General features: G+C 58.1%; 5 protein-coding genes across 5 annotated transcripts; 4 read left to right on the top strand and 1 right to left on the bottom strand.

Annotated features, from left to right (window-relative positions):
• Positions 1 to 735: 735 nt before the first annotated feature.
• On the top strand, positions 736 to 2263 carry C7974DRAFT_324083 (uncharacterized protein; the record flags this gene model as incomplete). The annotated part of the gene is made up of 2 exons (XM_046138940.1): positions 736 to 2103; positions 2156 to 2263. 2 exons carry the CDS (start codon positions 736 to 738, stop codon positions 2261 to 2263), a joined length of 1476 nt encoding a protein of 491 aa, XP_045991000.1.
• A 4452-nt stretch (positions 2264 to 6715) lies between these two features.
• On the top strand, positions 6716 to 9671 carry C7974DRAFT_88510 (uncharacterized protein). Its single transcript, XM_046147440.1, has 4 exons — positions 6716 to 7197; positions 7249 to 7276; positions 7329 to 8023; positions 8071 to 9671. The coding sequence occupies exons 1-4, from the start codon at positions 6823 to 6825 to the stop codon at positions 9169 to 9171; spliced, it is 2199 nt and encodes a 732-aa protein (XP_045990999.1). The 5' UTR covers positions 6716 to 6822; the 3' UTR covers positions 9172 to 9671.
• A 475-nt stretch (positions 9672 to 10146) lies between these two features.
• Positions 10147 to 11742, top strand: C7974DRAFT_406726 (meiotically up-regulated gene 64 protein). The gene is made up of 4 exons (XM_046143167.1): positions 10147 to 10274; positions 10347 to 10419; positions 10517 to 11197; positions 11259 to 11742. The coding sequence occupies exons 1-4, from the start codon at positions 10231 to 10233 to the stop codon at positions 11415 to 11417; spliced, it is 957 nt and encodes a 318-aa protein (XP_045990998.1). The 5' UTR covers positions 10147 to 10230; the 3' UTR covers positions 11418 to 11742.
• Positions 11743 to 11798: 56 nt separating this feature from the next.
• Positions 11799 to 12825, bottom strand: C7974DRAFT_429387 (uncharacterized protein; the record flags this gene model as incomplete). The annotated part of the gene is made up of 2 exons (XM_046144636.1): positions 12620 to 12825; positions 11799 to 12554 (listed from the first exon to the last, which is right to left on the bottom strand). The coding sequence occupies exon 2, from the start codon at positions 12396 to 12398 to the stop codon at positions 11799 to 11801; it is 600 nt and encodes a 199-aa protein (XP_045990997.1). The 5' UTR covers positions 12399 to 12554; positions 12620 to 12825.
• C7974DRAFT_347070 (Polymerase/histidinol phosphatase-like protein) lies at positions 12826 to 14098 on the top strand. Its single transcript, XM_046139391.1, has 2 exons — positions 12826 to 13164; positions 13219 to 14098. The coding sequence occupies exons 1-2, from the start codon at positions 13009 to 13011 to the stop codon at positions 14011 to 14013; spliced, it is 951 nt and encodes a 316-aa protein (XP_045990996.1). The 5' UTR covers positions 12826 to 13008; the 3' UTR covers positions 14014 to 14098.
• The last annotated feature ends 1754 nt before the right edge of the window (positions 14099 to 15852 follow it).

Genomic DNA, 15852 nt, shown 5'->3' with positions numbered 1-15852 from the left:
TCGGGACGCATGGCATCGCGGCGGCGGTCTCTGGGTGAGACAGCGACCGACGACGATTCCACCACCCCCGGCACCCTCGCGCTCCTCGCTCTCAGCGGCGATCCACCGCCGCAGGCCTTCACCATGGGCCAGGCCACCTCCCGCGGCGCGGGCTCGTCCTCGCTGCCGTCGCCGGACGAGCCGCGCGCCCTCCGCCGCCGCAGTCGCAGCTTCCGCCCGGCCTCGTGGGCGACGTCTGTTCCCACTGCAGCCCTCGCACCGCCCGCGCAGACACCGAGCCCTGCGCAGCCACAGATCTCGCCCTCGCGCCGCCTGTCGCAGCGCATAAACCCGTTCCACCGCAGCACCGCGCCCCCGTCCGCGCCCACGCCGCCCGCCCGCCGCCCGCAGTCGCACCTCCGACGCGCCCGCAGCTCCCTGGGCTCGCTCAGCGAGCTGCTGGGCCGCCCGGCGCCCATACACCGCAGCACCGCGCCCGTTGCCAGCGCCGCGCTGCCTGCCCCGTCCGCCTCCTCCACCCCGTCCACCGCAGCCCGGCCGCTCTCGGCGCTGCGGCTGCAGAGCGAGCGGCCGCAGAGCGAGCGGCCGTCGCTGCCCCACGTGCCGTCGATGGCGGACCTCGACCTCGACTTTGAGAGCCTGCTGGGGCACGGCGCGCGCGCGCGCTCCGACTCGGACCGCTCGCGGCCGCCGCCCACGCCGAGCTCGCTGCGCCGCGACGGGCGCGCGCTGTCGATGCTGCCGCGGCTGCGCAACTCGCTGGGGTCGCGCCGTCGCCGCTCGCTGTGGCACGACGACGACAACATGGACAGCATCGAGCGCCTGCGCCGCGGCGAGGACCAGGCCGACGTGCTGTCGCGCCTGCTGTCGCTCGCCGCCGCCGCCACCGCCGCCTCGCTGGTCGGCGACGACCACCACGCCGCCACGCGCGACGGCACCTTCGACACCTTCCTGCAGTCGCTGCAGAACGGCAGCATCGCCTCGGCCCTGCGCGGCACCGAGGGCGACGCCCGCGACACGCCTGGCAGCCCGCCCGCCCCGCTCAACTTCTTCCGCATGTTCCGCTTCGGCACCGCCGGCCCCGCCAGCGAGCCCGGCGACGACCACGACGACGACGACGCCGAGGGCCGCATGGTGCCCATCATCATCGTCGGCATCCGCTCCATCAACCCCGCCGCCGCCGCCGGCCCCGACGACGCCAACATCCCGCCCTTCCTCGACGCCCTGTCCAGCTTCCCCACCCCGCCCACCGCCGCCGGCGACCCCGACACCGCCCTGCGCCCGCAGAACGGCACGCGCTTCAGCCACCGCCGCCGCGCCTCCATGGGCGGCTTCAACTTCCCCTCGCACTACGACTCGCAGCGCCACCACCGCACCCGCCCCCACGACCCGCCGCGCCCCTTCGACCCTGAGCCCGCCGACTCGCCGCCCGGCCCGCAGCCGCCGCCGTCGACGCCCGCCACCAACGCTGCGCTGTCCGCCGACCCCTCGGGCTCCACCACGCCGGCCGCGACCACCACCCCGCCGTCGTCCGCACCGCACTCCAACGCCCCGTCGCGCCGCGCCAGCTTCGTGCGCAGATCGCCCGGGTCCGCCCTCGAGCCGACCGAAGAGGAGGAGCCCCAGACCACGGCGCGCAGCCCCCGCCAGCGCCGCCTGAGCGAGTCCGATTTCACACGCTACGGCGCCGGCGCCCCGCGACGCCGCGGTGTCGTCGAGCCCGACAACAACCCGGGCGAGGGCTCGCGCAGCTGGATCATCTACGTCCTCGGCGGCAGCTACCCCGAGAACCACCCCATCCTGACCACGCCGAGCCTGTTCACCGACTCGCCGACATACGAGGACATGATGCTGCTGTCGTCCATCCTGGGCCCCGCCAAAGCCCCCGTGGCGAGCGAGGGCGACGTGGCCGCCGCACCCGGCCTGTTCCGCATCGTGCGCGACGACTCCGGGCTCATGGCCGTGGAAGTCGACGGCGCCGACACCATCCAGCTCGCCCACGACGCCCGCTGCCTGGTCTGTCTCTGCGACTTCGAGGCCGACGAAGAGGCACGCAAGCTCGTCAAGTGCGAGCACATGTTCCACAAGATCTGCATCGACCAGGTACGTCTCATTGATGCAGAGTAGACAGAGCACCCGCTAACACGCATCCCAGTGGCTCACCACCGGCCGCAACTCCTGCCCGCTCTGCAGAGGCCAGGGCGTCGACGAAACGCCCACGCCCGACACCCCGCCCGCACTCGCCCCCGAGGCCCTCGCGTAGAACTCCCGGCCCGCCTCCTTTCTCATACATCCTTTTCGAGCGGATACCCCTTCATCACTGCACGGCACGGCACGGCACAGCACGGCACGGCACGGCACGGTTCATCACTTCATCTTGCATATCGCGCATCCCGTCCCTCCCCTTCCATTCACTTTCATCATCTCACAGCGCTCGGTGTTTGGCGTTTGCATGGCTGCGATTGCGGCCTGGTAGTTTGGTTTTTGGTTAGCATGGCGCGCCGGAGGCGTGTCGACGCTCGCACGCGCACGGTCGGCGGGCTGGTTGGCTGCGTGCGCGGTGAGGAGTAACGGAAATGCACTGCACTACGTAGATGCAGGAATGAGAAAATACTTCAATTGTGTGTTTGCTGTGGGTGGTCTGTGGGTGGTGCTCGTGTGATGTAGGCAGTGGGTGGTGCTCGTGTGATGTCGGCTGTGGGTGAGCGTGCTACTACTTTACTCCCGTACTCGACGGCGCAGATATCCCATCCCCGCTGTCCAGGTGCCCGGGCCGCAGTGCCTGTCTTGCCATCACATCCCTGGACCGGTCTCGTGTTCTCGGTCGTGGACGGCGGGTTTGCACTACCAGATCCCCCCCCCCTATCACGGCGCCCTTGTTAGTTGTCACACACCCACCCTGCACGTCGACGGGAGCAGGAGGTTCGCGCGTGAGATGCAGTGACCGGGATACAGTTAGCAACAGGACAGGGCGGGGCGGAGTGGTCAGCGGGCGGAGGGGAGTGGAGGGGAGGGGAGTGGAGGGGAGGGGAGGGGAGGGGAGGGGAGGGGAGGGAGGGGAGTGCAGCAGAGCAGAGCAGAGCAGGGCAGAGCAGAGCAGGCGTCACGAAGTCCGTACATACTACGACGCCGTCCGTCCACGAGCAAAAACAGGAATACTGTACAAACGCAGCACAGACGAGGAACGGGACACAGTACAGTGTGCAAGTCAACGGGACCGCGCCGCGCATTCCTGTGCAGGAGACGGCGGGCTGCGGTACAGCGCCGACGGGCGCGTAGAGTGAGATGGACGGGTGCTGGGGCGGGGAGCGCGCGGAGGAGCGCGCAGAGGAGCGCTGGAAGACAGCGGTAGCAGCAGTACGCAGGACTCTCCACGCCGCAGCCGTAGATCCCGTCGCGCTCCCGACTCACCAGTACGCAGTGCACCCGCTCACGCATCGCACGCCGCAAGATCCCACGCCCTTTTCGACCTGCGCTGCACACCCGCACGCAGCACCGCTCGCTCAGCTACCACTCCCCCCACCGACCGCACACCGCAGCACCGCTTGAGACGCCGCAAGCCTTTTATCTGCACCGCACGCGCTGCCACGCCGTCAATCGCACTGCCTAATCGCGAGGAAGCTCAGGCCGTGCGTCAGACGGCTAGCACAGTGCGCGCACTGTTGCGGTGGAGCCGTATCGGGCGCTGGCTTGGGTGCGTTGATCTGCGGCTGGATTGGGAAGGCTGTTTGGGAGGCTGGTGGGTGGGGGAGGGATTGCTCGATGGGGTAGGAAGCGCTCGATGGGGGTAGGATTGTGTGGATTGGATTTTGCGGATTGGATTTGGCGGATTGGAGGTCGGAGGAGGGAGTGGGTTTGGTGGATTGGATGTGGGTGCATTCGATTGCAGTGGATGGACTGAAGGGGATGGACGTGCCGGGGTCGTTTGCCGTGAGGATTGCGGGCGGGTGTTGAGGCGAGGGATGGGGCGTTTGGGCGAGGGGTCTCTGGGCGAGGGGTCTCGAGGGTTTGCGCCTGCGGATTACAGTGGTTGGCAGCGGTCGGCGGCGAGGCTGGAGCAGAGGCAGATCAGGGCTCGACGTGGAGGCAGATCGGGGCTCGACGGATGGAGCGGCCGTTGTTCGTGGGTGGAGTGACCGTTTCTGACGACCCAGCCAATGGCGGTGCTGGGGTGTTGTGATGGAGCGACTGGGTTTGTGCAGCAGGGGAGTGCTGCGGTGGAGTATTGGCGGATTGTCACAGTCGTGGCCCAGGGTGCACTGTGAAGGTTTAGCGGCGCTTCAGAGCACCTGGTTGCGAGCTTGCGTGGGCGATCATCGGTGTACTGTTGTATTGCGGGGTCTTGGATCGAAGGTTGGGGATCTACTTTGCGTCGTGCTGCGATCCGGTTTGGGACAGTGCTGGTCCTGGTACGGTCGGGGCTGGCTCTCACGCCTCCAACCCGCCTCTGTCTGGCTGACGGCCGGCTTGCAGATGTCAGGCTGCGGCTTGCGGCTCCTACCGAGCGTCTCAAGTACCGACGATACTTGACAAATAATTCCATCTGATGTCAGCCTTCTGCAGTTGTCGTAACGCAGGTGGACACGGGTGGCAGCATGTACGGAGAGACATGTGTTTCATGTACAATTAGCAGGCATGATCCCGAGTCAGACACGTGGAGGCCGACGTTCCGGCATAAGCGGCATGCAAGTCTGGAGGTCTTGCTGGCCCAGGCAGTCTCAACGATACTTCCAGGCCGTATTCTGGGATACTGCGATTGGCCGCTCGTATACAGTGACAAGCCATTGGGTTTCGTAATGACGCTCGACGAGAACCCCAAAGAAGGTTTCGTCAGACGTTGCACAACCGTCCCTGATCTAGTCAGCCAAATAGGTACTGATAGACAGCGTGTCTGGAGTTGATAGCCCGCGCTTCTTCTCTTCAGCAACGCCAACAACGTCCCGGGGGCGAGCTAGAAGAACTGTGCTGCTGATCTGAGTTGACTGTAAAACTTGATCTTTAGAAGGTGCACGGGTTTGACTGCCGAGAAACCAGTATTCATGTTGGGCTAGAGGCGCACGGTACCTGTAAGGCAGCTGAAAGATGGTAAGCCTTGCCTGTTCCACAAATACACAAGATATCCACTTTTGGACGCGTACTGCCAAAGGTTCCTGATGTCGACCAAACGCAAGAACTTCCTGGCGTTGCATATCTTTGCCAGGCCTGCACAATCGTGCTGCATGCTGGCCATTTGCAGGCCGACTATTGAAGATCAGACGCGCTCACAATTGCGGACCTGCCGCTCCGATTCGCGCTAGTGGGAACAGAGAGATGGGGGGATAGCGTCAAGTCATGCGACCCAGAATTCTTGCACCAATCTCTCGGTCCTCAGCCAACAGTGACCTCAGTCGGTCATGGCGCCTGTCAAGCATGGACGACGCAAGTCACCCACCACACCGTAGACCGATCTGGCGGAAACGGGGCCGGGGCCAGACGTCTGAGATCGCACCTATATTATCAGAGCAAGCTTGTCCGTCCCGCTCCTGGCCTGAGCGAACACGCCGCTGGGGACGGTGCAGATTGCTGTGGCCGTCTCTGCTAGCCCGGTTTGGACGCGTGCTATCAGGAAGTGTGAGGCTCGAGGGTCGGCCTTCAAGAACGGCCACCGGACAAATGCACCGCATTATGCATCGGGCCAAGCTCCCGATTGGGCCAAAGAGTCGTGAGAGTGGAGGCCCGGCCCTATACCGACTCGACTCCACAACGTTCAGTAAGGGCGTAAGGACAGGGCTGCCCGAGTACGGGTGTGAATGGTGACGAGCCGCCAAAAGCTTCGTTTCCACAGCGGCTGGCAGAGGTAGCGGTACGGCATCAAGGAACAGGCTTGAAACAGCGCCCCACTCCCTGGCTTACACTTGTAAAAAGTCGGAGCCGGCATGCATCATCTCCGGTATTGCACTCATCTTGGGAGCACTGGGGCCACCCGCCCGCTGCAAAGTCGATCAAAATCCACAATGCCGATGGAGATGTGCCAGAGCGGCCAGCCGTGTATCGAAGAGCCCAAAGCTGCCATCTCCTGGGCAGCCACCTGGCCGTGTGGTCCAGATGTTGTGTAGTGCCCCGCGGTGTCGTTGATGGGACTGCTGTCGCTGTGAAGCACACGCAGGGATATGTGAACGCCCACGGGCTAGGACCGCAAGTGCATGTTGCGCTGGATTTCTTCCAGGGTGCGCGGAAGACGGAAAGGGCACGGTTCACGACGCCCGCCCAGGGCGACGAACAGCTCACTCCAAGCAGCCAGCTTTTCCTTTTTCTGCACCCCAGCTCGCCGTGCAGACGTCTGATGCGCACTCCAGCTGTACGTTCCTGGCATCGAGCAGGATCGCTGCTTCACAACTCTTGCCACGGGCTAGCCCAAACACAACAGCAAAGCTCTATCTGCGGCTGCTGTGCTCCTCTGCCCAACATCGCCCCGTTTCAGACTGGCACCTTGTCTGTTCTCATCGTTCGCGGCTGTGGCCCGCCGTCCACCACCTTGCTCCGTGGGAGTGTCAAGAGTCAACCGCGCAATCTAAAGCCGCTCGGGCCCCAACATCGCGCAGGAACCAGCGCGCATCCATCCACCTAAAAGCTCACTGCGCCTCTGAATCAGGTACAAGTATTGTCAAGTACACCCGCACCGACTTGACTCCATCATTTCCGGAACCTTGCCGCAACGTCGTTGTCAAAACAGAGGCGATCGCTCGCGTACCCCTGCATCTGGAACCCGAATGACGTTGATCACATATCGGGCCTTCCATCACCAGCAACTACCGCTCTGACATTGCACCGCTCCATCAACGCATGCCGGACATGTCTGGCCACTATCCACCGGGCGGTAATGTGCCGTTTCAATACTACAATATGGATGCAAACGGAGCCTCCAACACCAACCTACGGAACGCTGCCCCGCTGCCAAGAATGCTCCCAGATTCATCCCACGGAGCTCCAGGAATCCCAGAAAACCCATTTCAACCAGGGATGACCGGGCCCTTTGTACAATATACAGAGCCGCATATGCAGCCGACGTATGGCGACATGTATGATGATGTCTCCGGGCCATTGGGGTCAGCACAGGGTGGCAATGCGAGAGCAAGGCGGCGAGCACTGCCCGGCGAGCAGGTGAAGCACCGCAGAACAAGGAGCGGCTGTTTCACGTGCAGGCAAAGGAGAGTCAAGGTGATTGCGCAACTATAGTCAGATCTGAAACATGGCTGATGGTAGCAACAGTGCGATGAAGCTCATCCTACATGTGACAGTAAGTTCCCCCTGAGTTTTGAAGATTCATAGGTTTGACGCGCTGAACCCAGGATGTCGGAAGGGTGGTCGCGAGTGCGTCTATCCAGACAAAGAATCCACCCAGAAATCACTACGTAGTGGATCCAAATCAGACAAGTCCTCCGCGGATGGAACGTCTTCGCCAGAAGACCCTGCAGAAGAGGGGAACGACCAATTGCCCACCATTCATGATGATGATGAGGATGAGGACGAATACATGGAAGCCGGCTATATGGATAAAAGTCAGGATTTGCGCGACTCGTCTCACACACCTGCTTCCACACTTGACCAGAGCACATCACCATCCACAGAAGCCTCCTCAATCATTGCCCCAGCTATACGGCAGCCTTTGTCGCGGAGAAGTAGTGCGCAGGTTACGAAAATCCCCGCAGCGTCTCGGGGGTTTCCCCACACACCCAAAGATGTGGCATTCTACCTGAACTACTTCAAGGAACACATGACCCATCATCATTATTCCCTGAAACGCGATTCCCAAAATTTTCTGAAAGGCGAGTTCTTGGCATTCGCCCTGAAAAATGAGCCCTTGAAGTATGCAGTGGTGGGGTACGCAGCATACTTCCACACAATCTCGCAACCGGATGGACGCATGTCGACATTTCTCCAATTCTACAATGAATCGGTCTCGCGCCTCAGGTTGTCCATCACCAAGAACAAGAAACAAGGTCTCGCGACTTGTCTTACCATCCTGCAGCTTGCAAGCATCGAGGTAAGAGCGACTTTAGTCATCTTGCTAGCTACACTGACAAATCATAGGAGATGCTTGGCGATTGGGTGAACCTCATGGGCCACCAGAAAGCTGCTTTCGACATGCTGACTCGGTTGTACACGCCCAAGACCATCACACAGTCAGACTTTCTGCTGAAAGTATTGCTTTGGTACACTCGGTTTGATTTGTTCGTGGGCCTTCAGTCAGGCGGGGAAGCTGTCCTGAGTCTGGATTGGTACGAGGCAGTACACGAATACTTCGTCGGAAAAGTACGCGATCATCCCGAAGATATGGGTTACAAGTATGAGGAGCGCTTTGCCTATTCTCGCCTCGTGGCCAAGAACTCGAGCGATCTCTTCTCTCGGATGGGAAAGGGTTTACTGAGTCCACAGGAATTTATGGAGAATCTCCCGGTGGTTCAGAACAAGGTTGAGGGCCTAATCAAAAGTATTGGCCCGGAGCTCCTCAATCCTGCTTACAAAGTTGAAAGCATTCCTGGACAGCCCAGACCTGACGATATTGTGGACGCCTACGAACCTAATGTCATCTGGGGTGATGATCTGTGGACAACAAACTACTTGATGCTAGACTTTTGGAGCATCAACTTTATGCACAACATTTCAACGTCAATGGCATTCAAGAAGCCTTTTGCGCCGGAGCTCACAACATTGGCGTACAAAGCCGCGCAAACCTTTGAAGCGATGTGCGCATATCCCGGGGCACCGAGTGGTGCCATCATCGAAGCCCAAGTCAGTGTCGCCATCGCCACGCTGTTCCTGCCAAAAGACCCAAAGACCATGCAGTGGTGTCGACGAACTTTCGCAAATGTTGAATCTTGCGGGTACATCTACCCGGACGTAATGCGCAACCGAATGCTGGATGCTTGGGGTCTTGAGCCTTCTGACTGGTGGCTCCCAAACGATGAAAGATGCCCACCCATAATTCGATCCATCAAGGATTTCATTCGCGAACGATCCACAGCGCCTAAGGATCAAATCTCCGAGGACCTGAAAGAGATGCGCGGTATTTTTAGCAGCATGAATATCTCGGACTCTCCAGGGTCAGACAACATGACCATAACCAGCAATGACAGCACGACAGGGGTCATGAGTGTTCCGGGCCAGTTCAGCGCCTCGCCTGACTGGTGATCATAGCTCGGAGTACACAACAGTCTGCGGCAAATCGCTCGTCGACATCAGTGCTTCCGTCCGGATCGACGAAAAGGCTCGAGCGGGCGAATGCCCATGTCAGTCAACGTTTTGACGTATGCGCACCTTTAAGCCTCTATGTCACAGACGCTAGGGCTCTCTCGTCTGAAACAATCTCCACGACGATTTTCAGCCCTGGTGTCTACGTATGTTGCAGACGGATCCCGAGAGGCGTTTGGTGCTACGTTTGGCGGCATAGTTCGGACAGCTTGCTACGTGCTGCGTCCAAGGCTACACAACCGCATCTCTGTAACACTGCCTTGCGGCATTCTTGGACTTCAATGGGCGAAGTTTAGCGACTGTCCCCCATGTGGTTAACCGCCAATTGTACTGCAGCTGCTGCGGGATGCTAGTTTCGACGTCCCTGTAGCAAAGACCGAGTCACGAGCCGCTAGGGAACGGATCTCAGTGCCGCTGTAAGGGAACCTCAGAGCAGTCGATAATCCTCCAGACTTGGAGATCCGGTTTCTATTACGAAAATTCCTGCGGGAAGCAGAGGCGCTGCGACCTGTGCACGTTGTGAGCGACAGCTGCTAGCTATCTATCGTTCTCAGCGATTACGACAACCCAGGGGGGCATGAAACCCGGTTGTACTTGATAACATGTCACGCGCATTTAGACAAGCGTTTTAGAACATTCAGGTGGGCATGAGTGTCACCATGCTCCAGACAGACAATGCTTTTGACATAGACACTGACGTTATATGATACACTGGACTAGAACTGAAGGGGCATTCGTGATAGAGGCTACACAAATGTAGAGTACTATACTGGGAGGACATCAGTTCTTGTGAACTGTTTTTAAACTGCGTGCTTTATAATGCGTCACATCAAGGTGAGACTCCAAAGCGGTTAGGGCTGTGCAGGGATCATGGCACTAAGGGGAAGCCGCAGTCGCGGAGGGCTCGACGGCACATGCAAGCTCCAAGCAACAGCGACAACACTCAAACAACACCCACACGATACCCCTACTTGCCGGTCTACACACACCTACGTCACCATGGACAACCTCGGCAAGATCTCTGCGTTTGGAAAGAGCTTTGGGTATGTTGCTACCGTCCGTTTGTTTTGCGACAGCATTGCGCAATAACAGATAGGCTGACACGGTGCCCCTAGCGCTTCTTTCACGCCCTTCGCGGCCAGGACACAGCAGTATGTCAAGGAGCAGCTTGGCCAGGCTGAGGACAAGGTGCGCCTGCCCTCGAGGCATGCCGGCAGCGACTCGCTACGAGCTTGCAGGCCTCGGAGCCACGGAAGGTTGAGGTGGTACTAACCTGCCGCGATAGACCCAGCTGCCTCCCGACTACATCGAGCTCGAGAAGCGTGTCGATGCGCTGAAGAAGGTTCACACGACTATGCTCCAGGTCACGTCGCAATACTCCAACGAAGCCTACGACTACCCCGCGAACCTCCGCGAATCTTTCAACGATCTCGGCCGCACCGTCTCAGAGAAGGTCAACCTCTTGTCGAGCGCGACATCCCCTGCGGAGGCTCAGGCCGCCCTTACCGCACCTCCCGCCGCGAAGCCCCAGCCCAAGACCTTCAACCATGCTGTTGCCCGCGCGGCCCTGAACAGCTCGCACATGCTCACCGCTGAGCAGTCGGGCTCGAGCGAGGATCCTCTGGCTACCGCTCTTGAGAAGTATGCCATCGCCAGCGAGAAGGTCGGCGAGGCCCGTCTGGCGCAGGACGCACAGATCCAGAGCAGGTTCCTGGCTGGCTGGAGCACAACTCTCAACACCAACATCCAGTTCGCAACACGCGCCCGCAAGCAGGTTGAGAACTCCAGGTTGAGCCTGGATGCCACCAAGGCCAACGCCAAGGGTGGTGCTTTCGCCCTGCCTGGTCAGGCACGCAAGGACGGCCACGCCGAGGAGGACTTGAGCGAGGAGGCTCGTGCTAAGATCGAGCAGGCCGAGGACGAGTTCGTTGGCCAGACAGAGGAGGCTGTTGGCGTTATGAAGAATGTACGTGCCCCGCGGGAGAGAGTGGACGTGTTTTGTGGGAGTAGATGCTAACCATTTTCAGGTGCTTGACACCCCCGAGCCCCTCCGCAACCTCGCCGACCTCATCGCCGCCCAGCTCGAGTACCACAAGAAGGCATACGAGATTCTGTCTGAGCTGGCGCCAGTAGTCGAGCAGCTTCAGACCGAGCAGGAGGTGCGTAGACATCAGTCTGATTTCTAAGCCATCTATTCCCTCTTTATCGCGTTGCTCTGTCTGATGCTCGTTTTAGCAAAAGTACCGCAACCCCCACTGATCGGTTCGTTGTATAGGCCAGCTACCGCAAGACTCGTGACGAGGCTTAGGAGAGCGGTGTTTGATGTCGTTGGATACTACAGTGTCTTTCCATGGATTCCCGACGAGGTTCTAGTTGGTCTCTTTGGCGGGCGTATGAAACTTGGGATGTGGGATACCTTGGTACTGGCCAGTCACTTTACATGTGGCCGTTTACGTATGACGAGTATGTGCGGAATTTTGAACGTATGAGGTGGCTCTCTCATGTTTTTGACGTACGCTCTCTCTGAATCCAGTGACGTGCCCTCCAACAATCGTGACTTGTGCTGCCTATTCGAACACCCCACTCTCGTCCTTGAACTGTGCCGCCTGCGTCTTCGCAAACTCCCCAATCTTCTTCTCGTCCTCATCATCTCCCTCCGGAATAAACTTCCTCATCACACTCTCCACATACTCCTCCGGCACGCCCCGCGCCACCGCATCCCGAATCCCCTGATTCATCCTATACACATACTCCTCCCGCGGCCTATCCGGCGTCGTCCTCTCCCGATCAACATAAACCAGCATCTCCCTCTCCACAGGCCGCCCCCCCATATCCGCCCTCCCATCCACCGCGCCGGGCCAGAACTCACACGCAATGCGCTCCTTCCCATACGCGACCGGCACGCCCTCGTTGCGGTCCAGCCGCCGCTCGTCCTCGGGCTGCAGCGCATACACCAGCCCGTACACTTCGTCGGCGTAGCTGCGCGCCGAGGCGTTGGCGATGTTGGCGTAGCCGCGGTCGTTGATGAGCCAGGTGTAGTGCGGCAGGCGCGCGACGCCCAGGTACGCGGCTGTTGGGCACCGGGTGGCCATTTGGTGCAGCCAGAGGTTTGAGCCGTAGCCGAAGTAGATTGTGGGGGCGGCGAGGGGGGTTTGGGGGTGCGCCATGGTGGGGGTCGTGGGCCGTTCCAGGGTTGGGTCCGAAGTTGCTTTTTTGAGCTTTGATGCAGTTCAGTCTTACGAGGGATGATTCGTCACTGGCTTCTGTTGAGGCTTGTGTTCGTTCAAGTTTATGTATCTGTTCAGTTGCACAGGTTCAAGTTTCTACGTAGAAAGATATGGTCAGTAAAGCGGACAGCCGTAGTGTAGCAATGCTTCATGACACTCACTTCAGTTTACTGGGCGACTTTGGTGATCAGATCTGCTTGAGGATATCTATTGGCATACAATGTACAGTACCTCGTGTGCCCAAATTGCGTTCCAAGTGGTGGAGAATCCACAGCGCTAGAGTATAGATTAGGTTAGGATCAGGGTCCGGCTGACATCATCCCTCCCAAAGCTTCTGGCGATCGCGAGATGGAAGCAGCAACGCAATATTTGGCTCTTTTGCTTGGTACCGAGGGCGTTGAGTAAGTATATTCCTTTTTGTGTCTAGATGTTTGATCGATATTGTATCAGTCGTCTTTTCGATTAATCTTTTGAGTACTCCAGCTGTGGGTTGAAGAGTCATCGATAGTGTGCTAAAGATTGTATGCAGATATTCGAGTAGGATATACTGATGCCGCACTCACATCATAGCCACTCAGGGCAGTTCTGTGGCCATGCGACGAACAAGCTTGAGGATGTGATCCAAGCTGCGATCGCTAAAGGCTTTCATAGCTTTGCGCTGACCGAGCATATCCCCAGAGAGCTGATAGACTTCTATCCAGAAGAGGTATACCTGTCGCAGTATGTGATTTACGCTTAAAGTTACTGACTGTGTCACTAGACTGATTCACACACTGAAGAGAGTCTTGTTCAGCTGTTCGACGATTACTATGCTGAGGCTGTCCGGTTGCGGGACAAATATGCCCATCAAATTCAGATCCTGATCGCGTTCGAGTCAGAATGGATACGGCCTTCGTCCCTCAAAATTGTTCAGGGTATCCTTGACAAGTATACGTTTGACTTCTTCATGGGCTCCATCCATCACACGCATACAGTTCCGATCGACTTCGACCGCGCAATGTATGAGCAAGCCAGAGATAAGGCAGGCGGCACAGACGAACAGCTCTTCGAAGACTATTTTGATGAGCAGTACGATATGCTACAGGCACTTCGACCCCCTATTGTGGGCCACTTCGATCTCATACGCCTCCTGAGCGATAACAGAGATACTGCTTTTGAAGGCATGGACGGGGTTTGGAACAAAATGAAGCGGAACCTGGAGTATATCGCTGGTTACGGAGGATTGCTGGAGTTTAACTCTGCTGGGCTACGGAAGGGCCTGCTCGAGCCATACCCATGCTTGCCCGTTACGAAAATGTTCTCGAACATGGGTGGTGGGTTCGTTCTGTCTGACGATAGTCATGGCATCGAGCAGATCGGCACCAACTACTCGCGTCTCCTAGAATATGTTCAGAAGACTGGGGTTGATAAAGTATATTTCGCCGCCAGAGGGTCCGGAAACCGGATAGACAGCCGATTCCCCAATGCAGGCTACCCCAGTATCGCCGTGGCCGAGCTGGCGGGACTACCATTTTGGTCAAAGTTACCAGAGGAAGTCTCGAGAACAACGCGATAGGCGCCACATATCCACTGTCGTATGCCGGAACCGTGCTCCGTGCAACATCATTGCTATCACTTTAATGACCTTCCCATGACTGGCTGTGACATGCATTGTCGTGACACTAAGCCCAGCGACTGTCAGAACGTCTTCGGATACTTGTGTCCATATTGTGGATCTAGTTCGCAGCAAAATTTCATCCGCCTGACACTCAGAGCGCTCACAACAGTCAACGCCTTAATATCAGACCACATTGTTGGGGATCTCCAAGGGCCTAAGAGGGCTTGGTTCAGCCGTGTGCAAGCCGAGGACACATGGCACAAGCAAGTAAAGTCGCTGCGGTTGATGATCCGTCAAGACTCGGTGTAGCCCTAAAACATGGGAAAGGCTAACATTTTTTGCTTGCCGCGAGAAGCACGATAACCAATGCTTCTGCAGGGACGCAACGTCCATTCACGATTCCTGCGGACCTGACGCCTGCGCGGAACGCGGGTGGAGTCCCGCTCGGACTATGATTGGCGAGAATGGCTCGATTGGAGCGAAGGTTAGGGCCGGGTTCTTGGGTCCACTTCTTACACCGTCACTTGATGTCAGCGCAATGTTAAACTCTCGAGTAAAAGCGCTGCGGTTTTGGATCAACCTTCCAACCTCCGATGATACAGTATGTTTTCAGATTGGTGGAGATAGGCGCTTGCAATCTCGGTCCTTCAACACAACACATGCCAGCTTCACCGTTTAGAATTGATAATACGACATCATGATTCTTCGATCTATGGTGCTTGTGTGACAGCTGGTCATTGTGTTGTCGTGGAGATTAGCTGTACAACGCCTTTCTTGCTTCTGGAGCCAAGTGAAGGGAGGCCAGGTGAAGCCTCAGTTCGAATTGTGTTTCGTACGTCAGGCTTAGAAAGACGCTAGGAGACATCGCACGCTTTGATATTCATTTAACATGTTCCGAGCTTCTTCGTGGCGCCCGACGGCGCTCCAGCTTGCTCCAATATGGTGCGACTACTGACGACGAGTCCCCGTGTTCTGGTACTCCGCTTCTCTTCTGTATTTTCTAACGAAAGCGCCACAGACCCATTCTGGAGCTGTTGACTTGTCAAACCATCATACCGCAATATGTCGAGCTAGTTGTTGTACGACCATTCGCTGGTACCCCACCGATCCACTCCACCTTGCTTTGCAACGACAGATAATCGCATTCCCGCGTCGCAGCGCTTTGCGAATCCTGAGAGATCGAAATTGGCAACCTGAAGCTAACCGTCTTGAGGACAAGAAAGGCCTTGAGGCCCAATCGGGGCGGAAGTAAAATCCTTGCCCGGCAAACGCGGGAAAGGAAGACATCTGTCGTTCAAGCATGTCAACTGGTGGAGTCCGGGTCGCGTGTCTACCAGGATACCTGCATATGATGAGCGGATCCTTGGGGCTAGACCTGCTCTGACTTCCGACCTTTGACGGGCCTAAGTGCTGGTCCAGCTCCCCGAAGAACGAACGGGCCATAGGGACGGCTGTGGCTTTTCGGCCGCGGCCACGTCTGAGAGTAAGGATGTGAAACAGGTGCATCGGTGAGGGACCAAGGGTCGCTTGCTACATTGCATCAAGCTACTCTGTCCTACTACCTTCCTACTAAACCTAAATCGATGACGGTCGGGCTGACCACATAGTCCAAGCGCACCCACAGAGCACACAGAGCCTCCGGATTGTACCTTCCTGGGAGCACACTCCGACTAATAAAAACCGGGCTTCGTCATCATCGCTGTCCGACTTCCTCGACCCTCATTTTCACATCACCATTATATACACCGCCTTCCCCAGGTCCCAAAAAACTCACCAACACAACGACCATCTACCAAC

The sequence above is a fragment of the Boeremia exigua genome (genome assembly GCF_020726555.1).
Source record: "Boeremia exigua strain MPI-SDFR-AT-0100 chromosome Unknown C7974scaffold_16, whole genome shotgun sequence".
Taxonomy (NCBI): domain Eukaryota; kingdom Fungi; phylum Ascomycota; class Dothideomycetes; order Pleosporales; family Didymellaceae; genus Boeremia; species Boeremia exigua.
Note: the sequence above shows the minus strand (reverse complement) of the source record. Positions and strands in the feature narration are given on the sequence as shown.

Excerpts from the sequence above, each read along its gene's own strand:
- C7974DRAFT_406726 (XM_046143167.1), top strand. The coding sequence starts at position 10,231 with ATGGACAACCTCGGCAAGATCTCTGCGTTTGGAAAGAGCTTTGG. Across the intron at positions 10,420-10,516 it reads TTGGCCAGGCTGAGGACAAG|ACCCAGCTGCCTCCCGACTA; the intron begins GTGCGCCTGCCC and ends CTGCCGCGATAG. Across the intron at positions 11,198-11,258 it reads CTGTTGGCGTTATGAAGAAT|GTGCTTGACACCCCCGAGCC; the intron begins GTACGTGCCCCG and ends AACCATTTTCAG.
- C7974DRAFT_347070 (XM_046139391.1), top strand. The coding sequence starts at position 13,009 with ATGCCGCACTCACATCATAGCCACTCAGGGCAGTTCTGTGGCCATGCG. Across the intron at positions 13,165-13,218 it reads TAGACTTCTATCCAGAAGAG|ACTGATTCACACACTGAAGA; the intron begins GTATACCTGTCG and ends CTGTGTCACTAG.
- C7974DRAFT_88510 (XM_046147440.1), top strand. The coding sequence starts at position 6,823 with ATGCCGGACATGTCTGGCCACTATCCACCGGGCGGTAATGTGCCGTTT. Across the intron at positions 7,198-7,248 it reads GCAGGCAAAGGAGAGTCAAG|TGCGATGAAGCTCATCCTAC; the intron begins GTGATTGCGCAA and ends TGGTAGCAACAG. Across the intron at positions 7,277-7,328 it reads AGCTCATCCTACATGTGACA|GATGTCGGAAGGGTGGTCGC; the intron begins GTAAGTTCCCCC and ends CGCTGAACCCAG.